The sequence below is a fragment of the Lepidochelys kempii genome, chromosome 13 (assembly GCF_965140265.1).
Source record: "Lepidochelys kempii isolate rLepKem1 chromosome 13, rLepKem1.hap2, whole genome shotgun sequence".
Classification (NCBI taxonomy): Eukaryota; Metazoa; Chordata; order Testudines; family Cheloniidae; genus Lepidochelys; species Lepidochelys kempii.
Window position 1 is genome coordinate 25,624,922 of NC_133268.1, and position 15,792 is coordinate 25,640,713.

General features: G+C 50.3%; 1 protein-coding gene across 4 annotated transcripts; it reads right to left on the reverse strand.

Moving 5' to 3' along the window:
* Positions 1 to 1,194: 1,194 nt before the first annotated feature.
* On the reverse strand, positions 1,195 to 14,693 carry TGIF2 (TGFB induced factor homeobox 2). 4 transcript variants are annotated; one of them, XM_073309848.1, is made up of 3 exons: positions 14,425 to 14,693; positions 11,263 to 11,501; positions 1,195 to 4,191 (listed from the first exon to the last, which is right to left on the reverse strand). In XM_073309848.1, the coding sequence occupies exons 2-3, from the start codon at positions 11,464 to 11,466 to the stop codon at positions 3,601 to 3,603; spliced, it is 795 nt and encodes a 264-aa protein (XP_073165949.1). In that variant the 5' UTR covers positions 11,467 to 11,501; positions 14,425 to 14,693; the 3' UTR covers positions 1,195 to 3,600. The 4 variants fall into 4 exon arrangements, with proteins under 4 accessions (XP_073165949.1, XP_073165948.1, XP_073165946.1 ...); XM_073309847.1 differs by having other exon boundaries at positions 14,245 to 14,693; XM_073309845.1 differs by lacking the exon at positions 14,425 to 14,693 and adding an exon at positions 13,850 to 13,934.
* Positions 14,694 to 15,792: the final 1,099 nt, after the last annotated feature.

The following is a 15,792-nucleotide window of genomic DNA, read 5'->3' on the forward strand; positions in this document are numbered from 1 at the left end:
CTGTGGGGCCAAGATGGCATCTTCCAGCAGCAACAGTGCTGGCCCTGCTTCCCTGTCCTGGACCTAGTGGGCAGCGTTCTAAGGCAAGTGGGGACCTGGGATATTGCGCAGGAGAATGGAAAAAGGGCAGCTCTATGCATGCCCTCACTGCCTGTTTCTCCTCTCTCTCTACCAGGCCCCAGCCCTGGAGTTCCTGGGGCAGAGAGAGGTTGCTGGGGTTGGAGGAAGCTGGATAATGATATTGTCACAGTGACTCACAGGTTCAGCTCGCTTTAGGCCCTTTTCCTGGCCCCCAGTAGCTTCATGTGCCATTCAGAGCCACAGCAGAGCGACAAACAATAGAACCCTCTTACCCCCAGCTGCCAAGGGCCTGGGGGCGGGCGCGGTCTGCCAGCTTTAGCTATGAGAGCGGACACAGCCACAGGCGAGCAAGCTAATCACTTTGGCTCCTACTTCAGCAATGGAGGCAACAGGTTTCTACCAGGCTTACCAAGAGCAAGACGGGCCCCCTGCCAGACCTTTTCCCACCATGGCAATGAGGCCAGGAAAGAAGCCAGCTCACCTCCCAGGAGAAGCATGCAGGCCTGGCAGTTAGAATGGTGCAAATTCAGGACATTTGATATGGAAGACAGAGGATAATATGGACCAATGCCCATTTTATTAGGTTACTTTTCAGATCTGAGCTGCATTTTAACCCTGAATCCTGCTTGTTAAAGTTGCAGCAGTTCAGCACAAGATTTTGAATCACCTGGCCTACCCTTAGCCCTGATTTATAAATACTGGATTTAATAAGCGGCTAGAAACCTAGAAAACAAGACACAGCACACCCATTATGTATTTTTTTTTTTAAAAAAACCACCTTTATTTAACAAGAAAACCCAAAAAGTTATTTACAGTAGTTTTTTGCTCCATAAATTTCATTCAGAGGATTCTTCCCTCCCCTTTGTTGCTTCAATCTCCACAAACATCCAAGCCCAACCAGGAGGGGCTTCACCATCAAGATGCCAAACAGGATACCGCTGTGTGGTGCCCATGCTGGATGGAGCAGTGCATTATGGGAATTGCAGTTCTCTTCCCCCCCCCCGCCCCCCTTCTATTATATACACCAGCCCCAATGCTTCTCAGCCCAGTCCCAGGAAGTTTGATCCTCTAGAATGGGGCAGAGAGGAAGGAAAACAAGAAGGTGAGAACTCTCCACCCCCCCCCCCCCCCCAAGAAGCCAATGGTAAAGCCTTTCCCTTCTAGGATGGCCAGGAGATTGTGAGCAAAGCAAGGTTCGCATCCTCCATCCAGGAACAGATGGGACGGGCACGGGGGGAAAGAAGGGGGAAAGAGTAGAAGAGAGAGAGAGAAAAAAAAAAAGCCTAAATTGATCACTTTTGTTCCTAAAAAAACAAAAAAAACCAACCCCCAACACCACACAGCTCTGCAGGGAACATCACTATGAATAGAAACCCAGGCTGGGCAGCTGCCTGGAGCACTGCAGCATTACCTCCTCTGGGAAAGGAATCTGTCAGGACAGAGTCAGGGTGCTTTCCCTGCCCTGCACCACGTGTGGTCCTTTGTACCAGCACACAGTGGGCGTGAGACACTAATCAAACCAGAATGGGAACATCTTATACCCACTGTTAAGGACCGCACACACGGTGTAGGGTAACAGGAAGTCAGATCTCTTGACTTATCTACAGGACATGGGAAGGGATTTCTCCCAACTGCTACAAGTTGCATTGCTCCTTCTCATGGCCCCATTTTGGTCTAAGCAAAAGGTTATTTAAAAAGATGTGTGTGGGGGGGGAATTCCCTGATAAGTCACCACTTTTCCCTTTATCGCCCCAAATCCCACAATGTACTGCTCTCCTTCCACTGCCCACAAGTTCCCATCTGCATGAGCATCAGGCACGGATGCCAGTCGTATCCTGCTGACATTAACATCACTATTCATGCAACATAATAATTAGGCTAACAACCTAGGATTAGTGTTTCTCAAGATAGATATATAGGTACGTATATATCGCTATTTAACTTACATTTACAGTGAAACAGCAATATTAAACACGGGGATGTTCATTCAACCCATGTTGTTCCCATTTCTGCAGGCTCCAAGAGTTACAATTCAAATGAAAGGTGCATGGCCTGTAACTCACAGCTATTTGGATTCATAACTGCTCCACGTGCAGGTTGTGGCCCACCCCACCCCCTATACTCCCGTTGGCAACTGCAACTATTCACAGGGCTACGTAGGTTTTTTGTTTTGCTTTTGTGGTTGTGGCCACAGAAGAGATTGCAGGCTCAAAGCGCACGAGAGACCCTGCTCTGCGCAACAAGCCAGCTGGCCACGGGAGGTCACCATTGCTTCACCAGTATGGAGGGAACTACATTCAGCACGATGAAAGCGATTTCCAACCTGCACGTAGGCAGTTTGTTGTTAGTACATCACTAGCTTCACCAAGACTCTGCTTTCCAGGGAATGCCTCATGCAGGCTGCAAATGTTACAACAGCAAGAGAATAAGCAGGCAGTCCACGCCCACAAAGATTCCCTCTTCTGCTGGAAAGAGGGTATTTATAAAAGAAAAAAAAAGTACAAGTTATTTCACAGTCAAGATCAATCTCCAACCCCATTCAAATGCCCTTTCCTCTGCTCTTGGTCGGTATCCTCCCAGGACATCAGTACATTCCTGTCTTCCTCCCATGATAGGAAGTGCACATCTTCAGCAGGAACGCACGAGAAACGGTGAAGTGTTTCCCAAAGGAAAAAGAGTCAATCAAGAAATGTTTTCAGCATATAAGATTGCTGAACAGCACCTCAGAGATTTTACTGGCAACAACAACATTAGGGGTTTTTGTTTGTTTCAATGGAAAAAAAAAAAAAGCCACAGATTTAAGTTTTCCAGTTACTTTGATCTTTGCCTTTCCACAGGCTCTCCAGGGCTGCTCAAGGCTCTGTGACTAAACTCTCCGTTCACAAAATATATACAAGGCAGAAACAAAGAAGTGGGCCAGAGAAGTTTAGGGGAAAGTCTTTTCCTCCTGGGTGTTCAAAACCCAGATGGTTTCTCTCCCCTTTAGATGTAGTTTTGGCTGGACACTTCGTCTGTTTTTCTCCCATAAAGTCAGCAGGTTTTACACAGCAAAATAGTCATCTAGTAAGAGGTCAGCCAGCTACAAAGCTCTCGCTCCACATCAGCCACTAAGATCCTTCCAAGGAGCCAGGCCTCCCTCCTTTAGGCACCTGAAGAGAGGTGATGTCACCAGCATGATATAAGAAACCCAGGGTGGAATCAAAGGTGCAAGGGATGCTTGACAGCTTCCGAACACCGTGACAATGAGAAGGGTCATGTGTCCCCCCAGATGAAGATACTGCAGTCCACAAGGGCTGCTTTGCGGAGGTCCGAATGCCGTCAGGCTCCTTGGGTTCCCTCCTGGTGGGAGAAGGACGTATAATGTCTGGGATGAGGATCTTCACTGCTGAGAAAAACAATAGGGGGAAAAAACAAAACAAAACAAAAAAAACACACCTTCAGCTGGCAGAGGCCAAACCCGACAGAACCCTAGAAGACAGGAAGGGTGGGCAGACCCAGCTGGAGCCAGCACAGAGCAGGTTACTTGGAGACTGGGGCAGCCTGGGGCTCCGTGTGCCATAACGGGGGCAGCTGCCCATTCTGCCGCTGCGATTCCAGCTCAGCCGCCTTCTGCAGAGCCACCTCCACCAGCAGCTGGAAGCTGCTGAAGTCCTCTCCGAAGAGCTCGGGCGGCGTGGGGGGCGGGGTGTTAAAGAGTCCGCTGGTGGGGCTGGCCGCGTCCGTCCTGGCCAGCAGCGCCATGGTGCTGCTTGTGCTCAGCTGAGGCTTGGGGTGGAGGTCCGGCTCCGTCCTGGGGAAGGGAGCCTGCTTCTCCTGCTCAGCCCCATGGGAGCTCACCACTGTCAGGCTGCTGGCCAGCGGCTGCGTGGAGGAGCAGATCACCTGCGGGCAGACAGACATGGACATCACCTTGGGGGTGGTGGCAGCCGTAGCAGGAGCCACAGGAGGCATCACCGGCCCCCCAGAGCCTGTGGCAGCCCCACGGGGCAGGGCCACGTCTGCGGTCTTGCCCCCTCGGCGAGAGATGGTGAACTGGTTGGGGTCCTTGCCGTCCTTGCGCAGCATGTCGGGGAGGAGCCGTCGCCGGGCATTGATGAACCAGTTACAGATCTGGGGAGACAAAACACAGCTCAGTCAGGTCGTCTGACAGTGCAGTCCTGCGGGTGAGAGGCCAAGGCACCACGGAGCCAGGCAGGACAAGAACGCCTCTTTGCGGAGGGAAAGAGAACAGCCATGACAGGGATGTGGCTGCCCTCCGGCCAGAGCCATGACACCTCCCTATCCTTCACTTCCCCCAACTCAAGCAGAGAGGTGTAAACTTCCCTTCAGCACTACCCTCAGGGAGGGCAGGCTGAGCTGCTGCCATCTGCCCTCCTTCCCTTCGAGTTGCTGATGGCCCAGGCAGGTCTGAGGTGGAGCCAGCGCTCCAGGGGGCCCAGGCTGCTCAGGGGAGCTGATTCACCTGTTTCCTGGCCAGCATAGCCCACTTTGGGGCCTGGGCCAGCTCCGTGCACAGCTGGCCTAGCAGATGGGAGGCTGTGCCTCTTTGTGCTGTTACTCTGCTGCCTCAGGGGCAGGGATTTAGGGTTCCCCCCCACAAAGACCATGTTACACTCTGGCTCATGGCAAAACTTTGATACAGGCTGAGCTGCAGACTAACCTCCGTCAATAACTCTACAGCAGCGATTCAGGACACGGTTATAACACTTGTAGCCCTGCCTCAGACAAAGCTAGAGCCCTGCTGACAAGAATGGTTCAGGATGGCTGCAGCTAACATGGCTCTGAGCCCACTGTGGGGAGAGGCTCAAGGGTCCAGTCCTGCTCCCAAAGCCAATGAGAGCTTTGCCATCCATGCCAATTGGCCCTTAGCAAACCATGTCATTCTGAAACCTGTAAGAACAAAGGTCATTTGAACCATTCTGGGAGAACCACTCACTGCAGTAATCAGATTGCACAAGTTTTCCTGTATGTCCCTCTTCAAAATAAGCAGGAGGAGGGGGGCAGTAAGGTCCAACTGGTTTGGCCCAAAAGACCAGCTGTGTCCTTGTCACCTGAACACGTCTCCTACTCTGACATACTACCCAGTCAACCCAGGGCAAAGCTGAAAGGGAGTCTTCCAAGACGCCTAACATGCTTTCCCTTGCTCCAGATCTGATCAGAAGGATGGATAGGAAGTAGAGGATGCAGCATTTGTACATGGCCAACTCCTGCCATAAGACTCACTCTAGCTCAATGGGCCCATACATCCCAGATCCGGAGACAGATTTCCCTCATGTAATGCAAGGACTTTGTTAAACAAACACAGGCAGATTAGTGTAACATTCTTGCCCGCCTGGATGCAGGTCAGCAACACTCAGGCATGGAAGAGACACTCCTCCACATGACTGCTGTTAGGGCAATCACAATCCAAGACTCGCCTGCTAATACAATGTTGACAATGTGGCTTTTAACAGTTATAAAGCTTTAACTTTTTCAATCTCAATGTCGACAATCAATGAATAATTGTCTCCCCCCCATATTTCCCATCGTTGTGAAGATTTAAATAGATCAGAGTTCTTAAAAACAAACCGATATTATCATATTACCATATTACCATAAAACTTGAATTCTGGCAAGTCTATTTATACGATGCCTTTCATCCCAGCACACTTCTCAAAATGTATATATGTAGGAATCATTTCACACGGACCACTGAAATATGGCCATCTCTGGGGTGAAGTGCAGAGGCTGTTAACTGTGCATAGCAACTCTACAGCTAAGAAGAAGTAGTAAGGATTTGTTTGCTATTTAGGGTTTCCATTTCTTTACAGAAAGATGGCCCTTTCCACCCTTGATCTAATTAATACTACAGTGCACTATAAAAGTGGTACTAACATATTAGCATTTATTTTGCCAACCAGCAGAATTATGGTCAAACTCTCAAAGGAGCATTCAAAAATATGTGCACTAACTGAGCAAGGCTCATGGGTAGATGTTTGCAAGCCCCTTGGAAATGCAGCTGCCATTTATTCAATTTGCTCTGCAATGTATATCAAGATCTAAAACAATAAAAAGCTAGATGAAAATCACTGTGTTCTACATAGAAAGCAATTAGAAGAGTATGAAGCAAAATGACTGATCTCTTCCGAATCAACAGCTGTGCAAAATATACCGCCAAGGACAAAAAAGTTACTGCAACTTGGATCACTATTATCAAGAGCTCTGTTTTTTTGTGACTTTCAGACAATAGTTTGCATCTGACACTTTTACAAAAGTCACTATTTCATGCCACACAGGCCCTAATCTTGCAAGCTGTGTGAGAGCTCTCTCTGAAGTTCTGCATGTGGAAGGCTTCAAGGATCAGACAATGTCTCTAGATTCTAGTCTGATTTTCTTAAAGGGGCACTGTCACAAAAATCATAGGCCCCATCCTATCCTGTGCTCCCACTTAAGTCATAGCAGGACTGGGACCCATCATTTAACACCCACACTTCTTAAAGGCTATAAGCAATGATGTAGAGTATTCAACAGAAAAAGCCTTTAAATAAAAAAATACCAAAAACCTATTGACTTTGTACCATTCATCTTGTTTGTTTTCCTTTATACATATAACTCAGTGTGGATAGCACAACTAGAGAGGGGAGTTTTCTCTCTGCTTTACCAGGATAATTGCAGGCAACAGATTAGGGCCAGATCCTCAGCTGACGTAAATCTACAGCACTCTTCTGAGATCACTGGGGCTCTGCTAAGTAACAGCAGCTGAGGATCTGACCCCTAACAAGGTAATTAGAGTGGTTATGTTCGGTTTCTAGTCAGCTGCCCTCTGTGTGTTGGACACTGGCACTAGGTTGTGGTGTGCCTGGATTCACACCATACAGCAGTGGTCCCCAACCTTTCTAGTGGGAATAGCACATTGGTATTCCCAGAAGACTGTGGCGGGTGCCAAAATGCCGCAGCCAATTAAGATGCATCACCTCTGAAATGCCACCGGGGGGGTTCTCTGGCAGCCACACTTGGCAGCGGGGTGTCCTGCAGGTGCACAAAAATGCCCGGCGGACAGCGCTTTGGGGACCCCTGCCATACAGCATGGCTTGGATTAGACAAAACACACTTCAAGCAAGCATTAGTATCCAGTAGGTTTTGTAACTAACCAGCTAACGCAGGGACCAACCTTAACTACCCCGTTCCCCTTTAAAGGGTAACCCCCAGCTTATTTTTAAGTAAGGCCAGTGGTTTCCCTAGCACCAGTTCTTTTGCTATTCACCATTACAGCACACAGAGAGGTGGGAGCTTGGCAATCACTGACGGTTTCAGCACTTCACACTACTGGCCCCAGACAAGCCAAAAGCAAGAGCTCCCACTGAGGTCCCTGGGAGTTACAAGTGCTCAGTACCTCTCAGAATCAGGCCCCATTATGGATGGCTGGGGTGTGTGTACACACACACACTTCTATGGAGTAGGCCTGTTGGGTTCCTCTAGATTTGTTTGTTTGTTTGGGGGATGGGTAAGGAAGGAGCCGGTGGGGGGTGTTAAGTCAATTTCAAACTCACAGGCAACAAAGCTTTTGTTGAATCTGCAGGTTTCCTGGGACCAGGCACAAGAGTCTTATCTACTTTGCAAAAAGTTGAGATACATGGCTTCCTGGTTTCCCTGGAGACCGAGCACTGCTGCTCTCACATTCCTTGTCTGCCAGCCACTGGCCCCCTGCTCTGAGAGATGGTGGACAGAAATATATAATCACATGCACTGGACTGGGTGGTGGCTGGTACTTAACCCGATTTTTAAGAGACTCTAAGAGCCTGGGCGACTGGCAGCGGTTCAAATGGAAATGTCAAGTCTGAACCTCCAATGCCACCTCTGGGGTGCATTCAGGGCTTAGTACATTTCGTTTTCTCTGTGATTGCAAAGAGAGAGGTTTGCTCAGATCCTCCCCACACCCTGAGTCACTGCCATCACACCACGATGTGACGGGTGCTACCTCAGAGCTCCCCCCGCCATGGAAGGCTGGGGGAAGAAGAGCCACTGGAAGTGACAATGTTAGTACACAAGGCACTGCTTTGGGGCACTTATGCACTATTTGATACCCTTTGTATTATTATTATGCCTACATCCCAAACTTATCATCAACTTTGTCTGCACCAGATAATGGATAGCCACTGGCCCAAGCACCACTGAGCCAGCTCCATAGCTCTCTAGCATCACCAGAGCAGCTGCAGCGTTCCCAAAATGAAAGGGAAGACAAGTTTAGAGAGAGTCACATGCTGAGTGTATGTCTGCCCTGCTGCGGGGGGGTGGGTCAGTCAGCCGTAACAAAATACACGGCCAGATTGTCCAAGTGTTGTGCAGAAGCTGCCTACACAATTATCACAAGTGCATGTGCAAAGCAAGTCACTGTGCACATCCAAATGTACAGTTAGGACATCCAGTCACGTGACCGTGCCCTGAAATTAGGTGATAACTGGCACCTGGTTTATTTGAAAAATCTGGCCTTTCAGTTTTTAAATAAGAATAAAAAACAACCAACAACAACAAAAATCACCTTTCAGACTTGAGAACCTTGAACTTCTAGGTTCTGTTCGCCAGCAAGTTGTAAGTGAGACAGAAAACAAATAATGACAGGTTTCAGAGTAACAGCCATGTTAGTCTGTATTCGCAAAAAGAAAAGGAGGACTTGTGGCACCTTAGAGACTAACCAATGTATTTGAGCATAAGCTTTCGTGAGCCACAGCTCACTTGCATCCGATGAAGTGGGGCTGTGGCTCACGAAAGCTTATGCTCAAATAAATTGGTTAGTCTCTAAGGTGCCACAAGTCCTCCTTTTCTTTCTTAAAACAAATAATATTAGCCGAGTCTTTATAGGAACAGCAGCAAGACAGAGCTTAACAGCATAATCTTGGCTTCTGATCTTCCACTTCGGCAGGGTCAGGCCTTATCGGCAAGTAGCTGGGAGACATGGAAGGAAGACCAGAGCACTACAGAAGGAGTGGGGGCTATTTGGCAGGTGGCACTTTTCCTCTAAGCCAGCACCAGTACACTGGCTCCAAGGAGCCCTATGCTACTGGAGATGCCATCTTCAAAATACTCTGCAAAAATCACAGTTAATCATCACTTGCTGCCATGAAGGATCCCCAGCGCTTTTCACCAGAGTTGGGATATTGAAGGCCAGCACACTGGCCAGATTCCTGGTGGGGGACTTACACTCTGTCCACATTACAAGGAAAACCCCCATCACCATCCTTTGGTTTCTTCTCTCTTTGTCCTACAGGGTTGGGGTGGGGGGGTGGCGTGGCTGGAGGGAGGACCTAGCAGTACAACTCCTGCTGTGATCAAGAGTATTCTCCACACAACGGGAGGGGTATGACTAGGACCGCACCATTCGCGAGGGGAGGGGTGTTCCCCAGCATAATTGGGGTATAGGCAGCTTCGCATGTCAGAATGTCCTGTAGTCTGCTGCTCATCCTGCAGCACAGGTAAGGGAAGGGGGGGGGAAGAACCTGCGTCCACCACTGGTTGTAGCACAGGCCAGCCTCTCTGGGCCTGGCATACGGAAGCTGCAGCCAGCTCAGCCTCTGCCCCAACAGAGTGATCCTTCCCAGAGCCCCTCACCACCCAGACCCTGCTGAGCCGGGTGCTGTCAGGACATCTCTAGAGAGGCCAAACTGACAGGGCTGGAGTGGGCACATCCCACAATCTAGCAGCACTCAAACTCACCTTGCAGAATGCCCCCTCCCCACCCCCACCGGTAGGGATATGGTTTGCCACAGAACGCACAAATCAAGACTTCCAGGGGGCAAGAAGAGGGAAGTCTCTCAGAGCATCACAGTCCAGAGAATACTCATGATGCTGGGACATGTCCGAGCTGGAGTTCCACGGCAAGAAAAGGAAAGTGTGGGGCGAAAGAGCCCCACAGAGACAGGTCAGCCCTGAATGTGCTTAAATATCACCCAGCAATGGGCTTTAGCTCTGTTGGATCACAGGATTGGGGCCCCTCCCCATCTACAGCCCCATCCCATTTAAGTTTGGGGGCTGGCAGCTAGCATGCCTTAGCTGATCTCAATTGCCATCATACCACACAGGGAGACAGGGAACAGGGAGGGACCCAGTCAAACCCAGCACCTTGAACTGCACCCCAAGATGGCTAAGAAATCAGTGCTGAGTGCAGAAGAGGCATTAATGCCCCAGCCTCCTCCTGCACTAGCCAACATTTGCCTTCAGATGTGCCTCATGTGAATCACTCTGCAGTGACCCTGCGGGAGTGACCAAGGCATGGGTCCCCCTGGCACAGCCCACATTCAAAAAGAGGCATCGTAATCTTCCAGCCTTGCACAGATGGATGGAGAATTGCTCTGGGATGCTGCTGCTCCCCATGCCAGCTTCCCCAGACTAGGTTACTGGGACGAAACCATCACACTCATTCTGATATCCGAGTCTCTGGAGTAGCACTCTGCCCACAGTAACTCCCCAGCTGTGCTGCACCCTCTTCTAATGCAGTGGGTTCAGATTCAGACCAGGTGTGAGTGGGGGTCACTGCACAACCCTCCAGTGGAGCTGCTGCTGCAACTAAAGTCTAATCACATTTCACCTGTCTCCTCTAGTAAATCCAGCAATTTTTCAAAGGCACTATTTGATAGGAGTACAGGTAGCAGCATCTGCCCTTTAACTTAGCACTCATGAGAGCAATAGTCCAGTAGCACTCACTAGAAAAACCTTATAAACAAATAGGAATAAGACCCCAAGGCAATTTTTGTAAGAGTAGAGGTTACACCCTGTCCAAAAGGCCAACCCCGCCCCCCTTACAGTTTTGCATTGTGGTTGCACTCCACTGCCACAGAACTGGGCAGCAGGTGTTGGGGTTATGGATCACTCTGGGGTCTTTCAGGAGGAAAGGTGCTGTACATGTAAAAATAGCTTTGCTGCTTAACCTCTCTGCCTCAGTTTACTGCCGTAAAATGCCCCCCCCCCCCCAATACCTACAACCTGTCTCACGGGAGTGGTGCCACGTTTAAAGCATTAGAGTACGCAATGCTCTTGGAGATCTTCAAACGAGTTCTCCTTGCACAATACAAATGCAAAGCACTTTTCTGCCAAATACTTTTAGGCAGGGCCAGGTCCCAACCCCCATGTGCCATGCATTTAAACCCCCTCCGGTCACCAGAAATACATCCTCTTGGGGGGATAGGAAAGGTTGAGAGAAGCTCTCACCTGCAGCACAGAGAGGTTGGTCTGTCCAGACAGACTGAGTTTCTCTTGCTCAGATGGATATGCATTGAACCTATGCTCATACAGCCAGTCTCGGAGGATCTTCACCGATTCCTTCGGGAGGTTCCCCCTTCTTTTCCTCTTATTCGACTGCAAGAGGTCCAGAGAGGCAGTCCCATCATCTTCTCCGAGGTCACTGTCTGACATGGTGGAGCTGCCTGCAGACCGCTCCTGGTTAAAGCCTAGCAGAGGGAAAACAAAACAAGGCACAGGTTATGCCGCATTCCATTTTGTGACTGGCCTGATGCAAAGGGGTTAAATTAACAAGCAGTCCCTCAGCTGAGCCCTGTTTTGGGCAGAATCCCAACCTTGAGAGTGGCTCAAAGATCAAGATGAAGCCATCATGTTCAATCTAGTCCCATGCAGACCCCAAACAGCAACTCAAAGGCACTGCACCTCCATCTCCTCCTTTAGAGGGGTTTATTGCCTTGTATTCCCCACAGTAACTGGTTCACATTTATAATATAACCCCCTTAGAGGCCAAAATGTGAAATAAACAGAAGTTACAGGGTGCTCTGTACAACAGACCATTTGTTCAGAAGCCTAACATTAGTCCCCAAGGCCCTGATCCTGCAGATTTCACGTGCTTCAAGCTAAGCATGGGCTTAACACTCCCATTCCCCTGGAACAACTCAGTGTATTAAGGAGTTAAGCACACCTGTAAACTTTTGCAGGATCAGGGCCCAGCACTGGCCGCTTTAAGAAAACAACACAAAGCCAACCATGCATTATGAGTGTCTGGACTCCAAGGAATGTGCCAAACTTGTGTTAGTCAGCCTCACAATTCAAAGTTGTGACAGCAGTTAGAAGAAATACCCTTTGATCTTGCATATAATTCGAGGTAAGACTTTGAATATAAATCTAAACCCCTCTGCCTACCCTGCAAAGTGTTTACAGAAGCCCATTGTCACCCCCTGAGCGTGTTAGCCCTCGGCAGAGCGCAGACATGAGAACGCTCAAAGTCATTTCTTGGTTTGCTTTAAACAAAAAAAAGTCTCCAAGCTCATTTGCTACTCTCCCTCCCCCGTGCAGCTGCAGACATCTTCCTTAATTGATACACAACCCAATGGGCAAAATTCAAACTGCCCTAAGGTTGATTCCTCCAGTTAGCTCATTACCCTTCCCGGCCATGTGGCAGAGTTGGTCTGGAGATGGCATTCAAAACCGCGGCGCTGCTCTCTGCTCCCCAACACGCACGCACACCACAAAGCAGATTCAAGTCCACTGCCATGCAAGCCCCTTCCTCCCTTCAAGAGGAGAAAATGGCAAAGCTGTCTCCCTAATTGGAAAAGCAAATGGATCCCTGGCCGGCTCCTGCCTGCAGCCCTGAGTGGCCCAGGGACCACGGGGAGCTGCTGGCTACGTGAGAGACAGAGAGGCCCTCTGCTGTGCTCCGCTTCAAGGCGCTCTGTAACTGAGCCGGGATGGAGGAGGGTCTGCTGGTTCCCTTTGGCCCTGAGCTGCCCCGGGGAAGCGCGACCCAGCCCGAGGAGAAATCCAAAACACCCAGGGGGGCGGGGGGTTAATCGCAGTAGCAGATTTAAAACACGCTGGTTTGATCTAAGTTCTGCCCAGCCCCTCCACATGCAAAACCCCAAACACTCTGCAAAGCCGGGTTTCCAAAAGTCCAACATCTTCTCCAGCCAGCGGCCGCGCCCCCGCACAAAGGGAGTGCGAGTGGACACACCAGCCCGGGCAGCTCCCGACCGGCGAGACCCTTCAGACCCCCCCCCCCCCGAAACTTCTCTCCTCCGCTTGGATTCAAAAGAAAGAGACACACACAAAAAGGAGAAATCACGTGTCCCAAGTAAAGTTCCCCCTCTGGGTAAGAGACCAAAAAAAGCAGCCAAAGCAAAATCAAATCCCCCTTTTTCTTCAAAACCTGAGTTTATAAACGAACCCCCAGCTCTGGGTGCGGGGAGGGGGCTGGCTAGTTTGGAAAGTTGCGGGTTGAATCCGGGTGCAAGGCGGGGGGCGGGGAATTCCCCCTTTCTTTAAATCCCTGCCTCTCTCTCTCACACACACACACACACACAAAACAAACTGGGACTCCATGTTTTCTGCCTGTTACATCTGCGATCTTACCCCCAGACCTCCTCTTTCTCCTCGGCCCTTCCATGGCATGGGGAGGGGCTCCCCCGGGTCCAGCTGCACCCCTCCCTCGGTAAAAAAAAAGGGGGGGATTCCCCCCCAAAAAACCAAAAAAACACGCCCAGAGGGGAGCAGAGCTCGGAGGGCGAGGCAGAGAGACACGGAGAAAGTTTCTCTGTCTCTTTCCCGGAGTGACAGATGCCTAGACAGAGTTCTCTTTGTTCCAAAAGAAACAGGAACTTGCGCGGTTTCCCCCCCCCCCCACACCACCACCTAACCTCCACCCCCCCTTTCTCCAACACCCCCCCAGCTGTCACTTTACAAGCTCAGCAAACAACAAAAATTCCCCGCAAACATGGATTGCTGAGTTAAGACGGGGCTGGGGCGAGAGATTTGGAGATCCAGAGGGGATAAAAAATCCGCAAAGAGGAAAAAATACCCTGGTGGTTTTTTTTCCTGGAAGGGGGGGTGGTGGTGTGCAAGAGGATCATTCATTCGGGGGAAAGCAAGGCAGGGGGAGGCATGCGGTCGGGTTTGCTCGTCCTCCTGAAATGTTGCAAGAAGTGTGATCAAACAAAAGATTCCTCCCCCCTCCCCGCTCTCCATAGTTCAGTGCTTTGAAGGTATTTTTCCCCTCCTCTCCCCCCAGTGCCTTTTCTTTTCAGGGCGATGCAGGAGTTTCTGCAGAGTTTGGTGGCTTCCTCCAAACCACGAGGATGGGGGGGGGGGTTGCTGCCCCCCCCCCCGGCAACCAGTACATGGGAGCCGGATGGGCAAGCCACGCTTCGCCAAGCACAAAGTTTTCCCGAAAGACACTCAACTTCCCAGACTTACTTTTCCTCGTCGGTTTCATGTCCCCGCCCGGGTTCAGTCCAGCTCTGGGCCGGAGGGGAGTCCGAGCAGCTGATGGGTGCTCCTGGCTCGGGGAGGAGAGTTGCCCCCCTCTCCCTTTGTGTAGCCTGCGGAGGCTTTTAAAGAGGAGGGGTCTGGGGCTGTTGGTTGGGTCTTTAATACCTGACACGCTGCCTGACAGCTCCGGCTGGAAGCCACCTCTGGGGCTTGACGTCAGATCCCCCCTTCCCAGGGCTGGTTCACAGTTTTAGGGGCAGCAAAGCAACCGCAGGCAGTTCGCCCCCCATGAGATCTGAAATGTGGGGGAGGGGAGAGGAGGAAGGGTGGGTGGTACACGGCAGAGAATCTCCTCCTCCCCTCTCTCTGGAGAATGCAGAGGGCAAGTTGCCTCCTCTAGCCTGTCAGAGAGGAACCACCAGCCCACTCGTGTAGCCGCTGCTGCCCAAGCCTCGGTGCAGAACATTATACAGATAAAACCCAGCAGAAGAGCAGTGTAAGCACACGAGGTCTGATTGTTAGCGGGCGCCTGCGAATCCGGACTAACTGCACTGGAGCCAACCCATGTAAACGAGCTTGAGAGGAGGAGCTCACAAGGTTCCGATAATACCTGTGTTTTTGGTGCTTAGTTTATGCAAATCGTGGGCAATTTTCAAGCTGTATATATTGGGTTGTTTTTAATGGAAAACATTTCTTCCCAAAGCATGCTCCAAACTTTTCAACCCAGATTTTCCTCCCATCACTTCTCGGTTGGGAGGAGGCGGTCTCCTTCAGGCCCCGATTCAGGAATGCACATGCTTCATTTTAAGCCCCACAGCAGTCCCCCTGACTTCAAGACCATTACCCGTGTGCTTAAAATGAAGCCCATGCATAACTGTTTGCAGCAGCAAGGCATTTAAAGCAGGAGAAGCTGACAGCAGCAAAACTGCATCACACAGCTTCCTTCATCTCTAGGCCTATGAAGGCCCCAACCTGCAAGGGAATCCATGCGACTCTTTTGATGTCACTGGGGAGCTGGGTGGAGCAGCAGGTTGCTGTGTTTCAGGAGTAAGGCCTAACTTCTCAACAACAAATTCAGGGACAGAATCTTGCAAAAGAAAGTTGAGTAAAATCTCTCTCTGTAAAAACAGACCTTTTTCTTTAACTGAATAGTAAAAACCTGGCCTTCGGGGGTTAGCTTTGTCACTTTATATCCATTAACATGGAAAATCAGAGCTCTGTGTACATCCCTGGATTGCATTAAAATTAAAGGACTTTTGAAAAGAAAGACCAGTGGCAGGGAGTCATTAGCAAAGCTGGGGTGGAGATGATTTTCTTTTTGTAAAGACTCAAGAGTAGGCACTTGTTAGCCATGGATGTTTGACAGGATTATGGAATGGAATGTGGATATGAGACCTTTGGATCTCACTTCGGCCGGAGATCTGTGACAGCCATCACGGGACCTGCAATGCCCACATTCTCTCCCTGGCCCAGGAGGAGGTGGGTAGGACGGGCGAGCTTTGGTGTTGCACTCCGATGGGGATGGCGTGGAGG

Bases quoted from the DNA above. Each gene is read 5' to 3' on its own strand.
- TGIF2 (XM_073309845.1), bottom strand. From the start codon at position 13,901: ATGATCCTCTTGCACACCACCACCCCCCCTTCCAGGAAAAAAAACCAC. The intron at 11,502-13,849 runs GTATTTTTTCCT...TCCCTCTGCTAG, and splicing joins CAGGAAAAAAAACCACCAGG to GCTTTAACCAGGAGCGGTCT. The intron at 4,192-11,262 runs GTGAGAGCTTCT...TTGTCTCCCCAG, and splicing joins CCAACCTCTCTGTGCTGCAG to ATCTGTAACTGGTTCATCAA.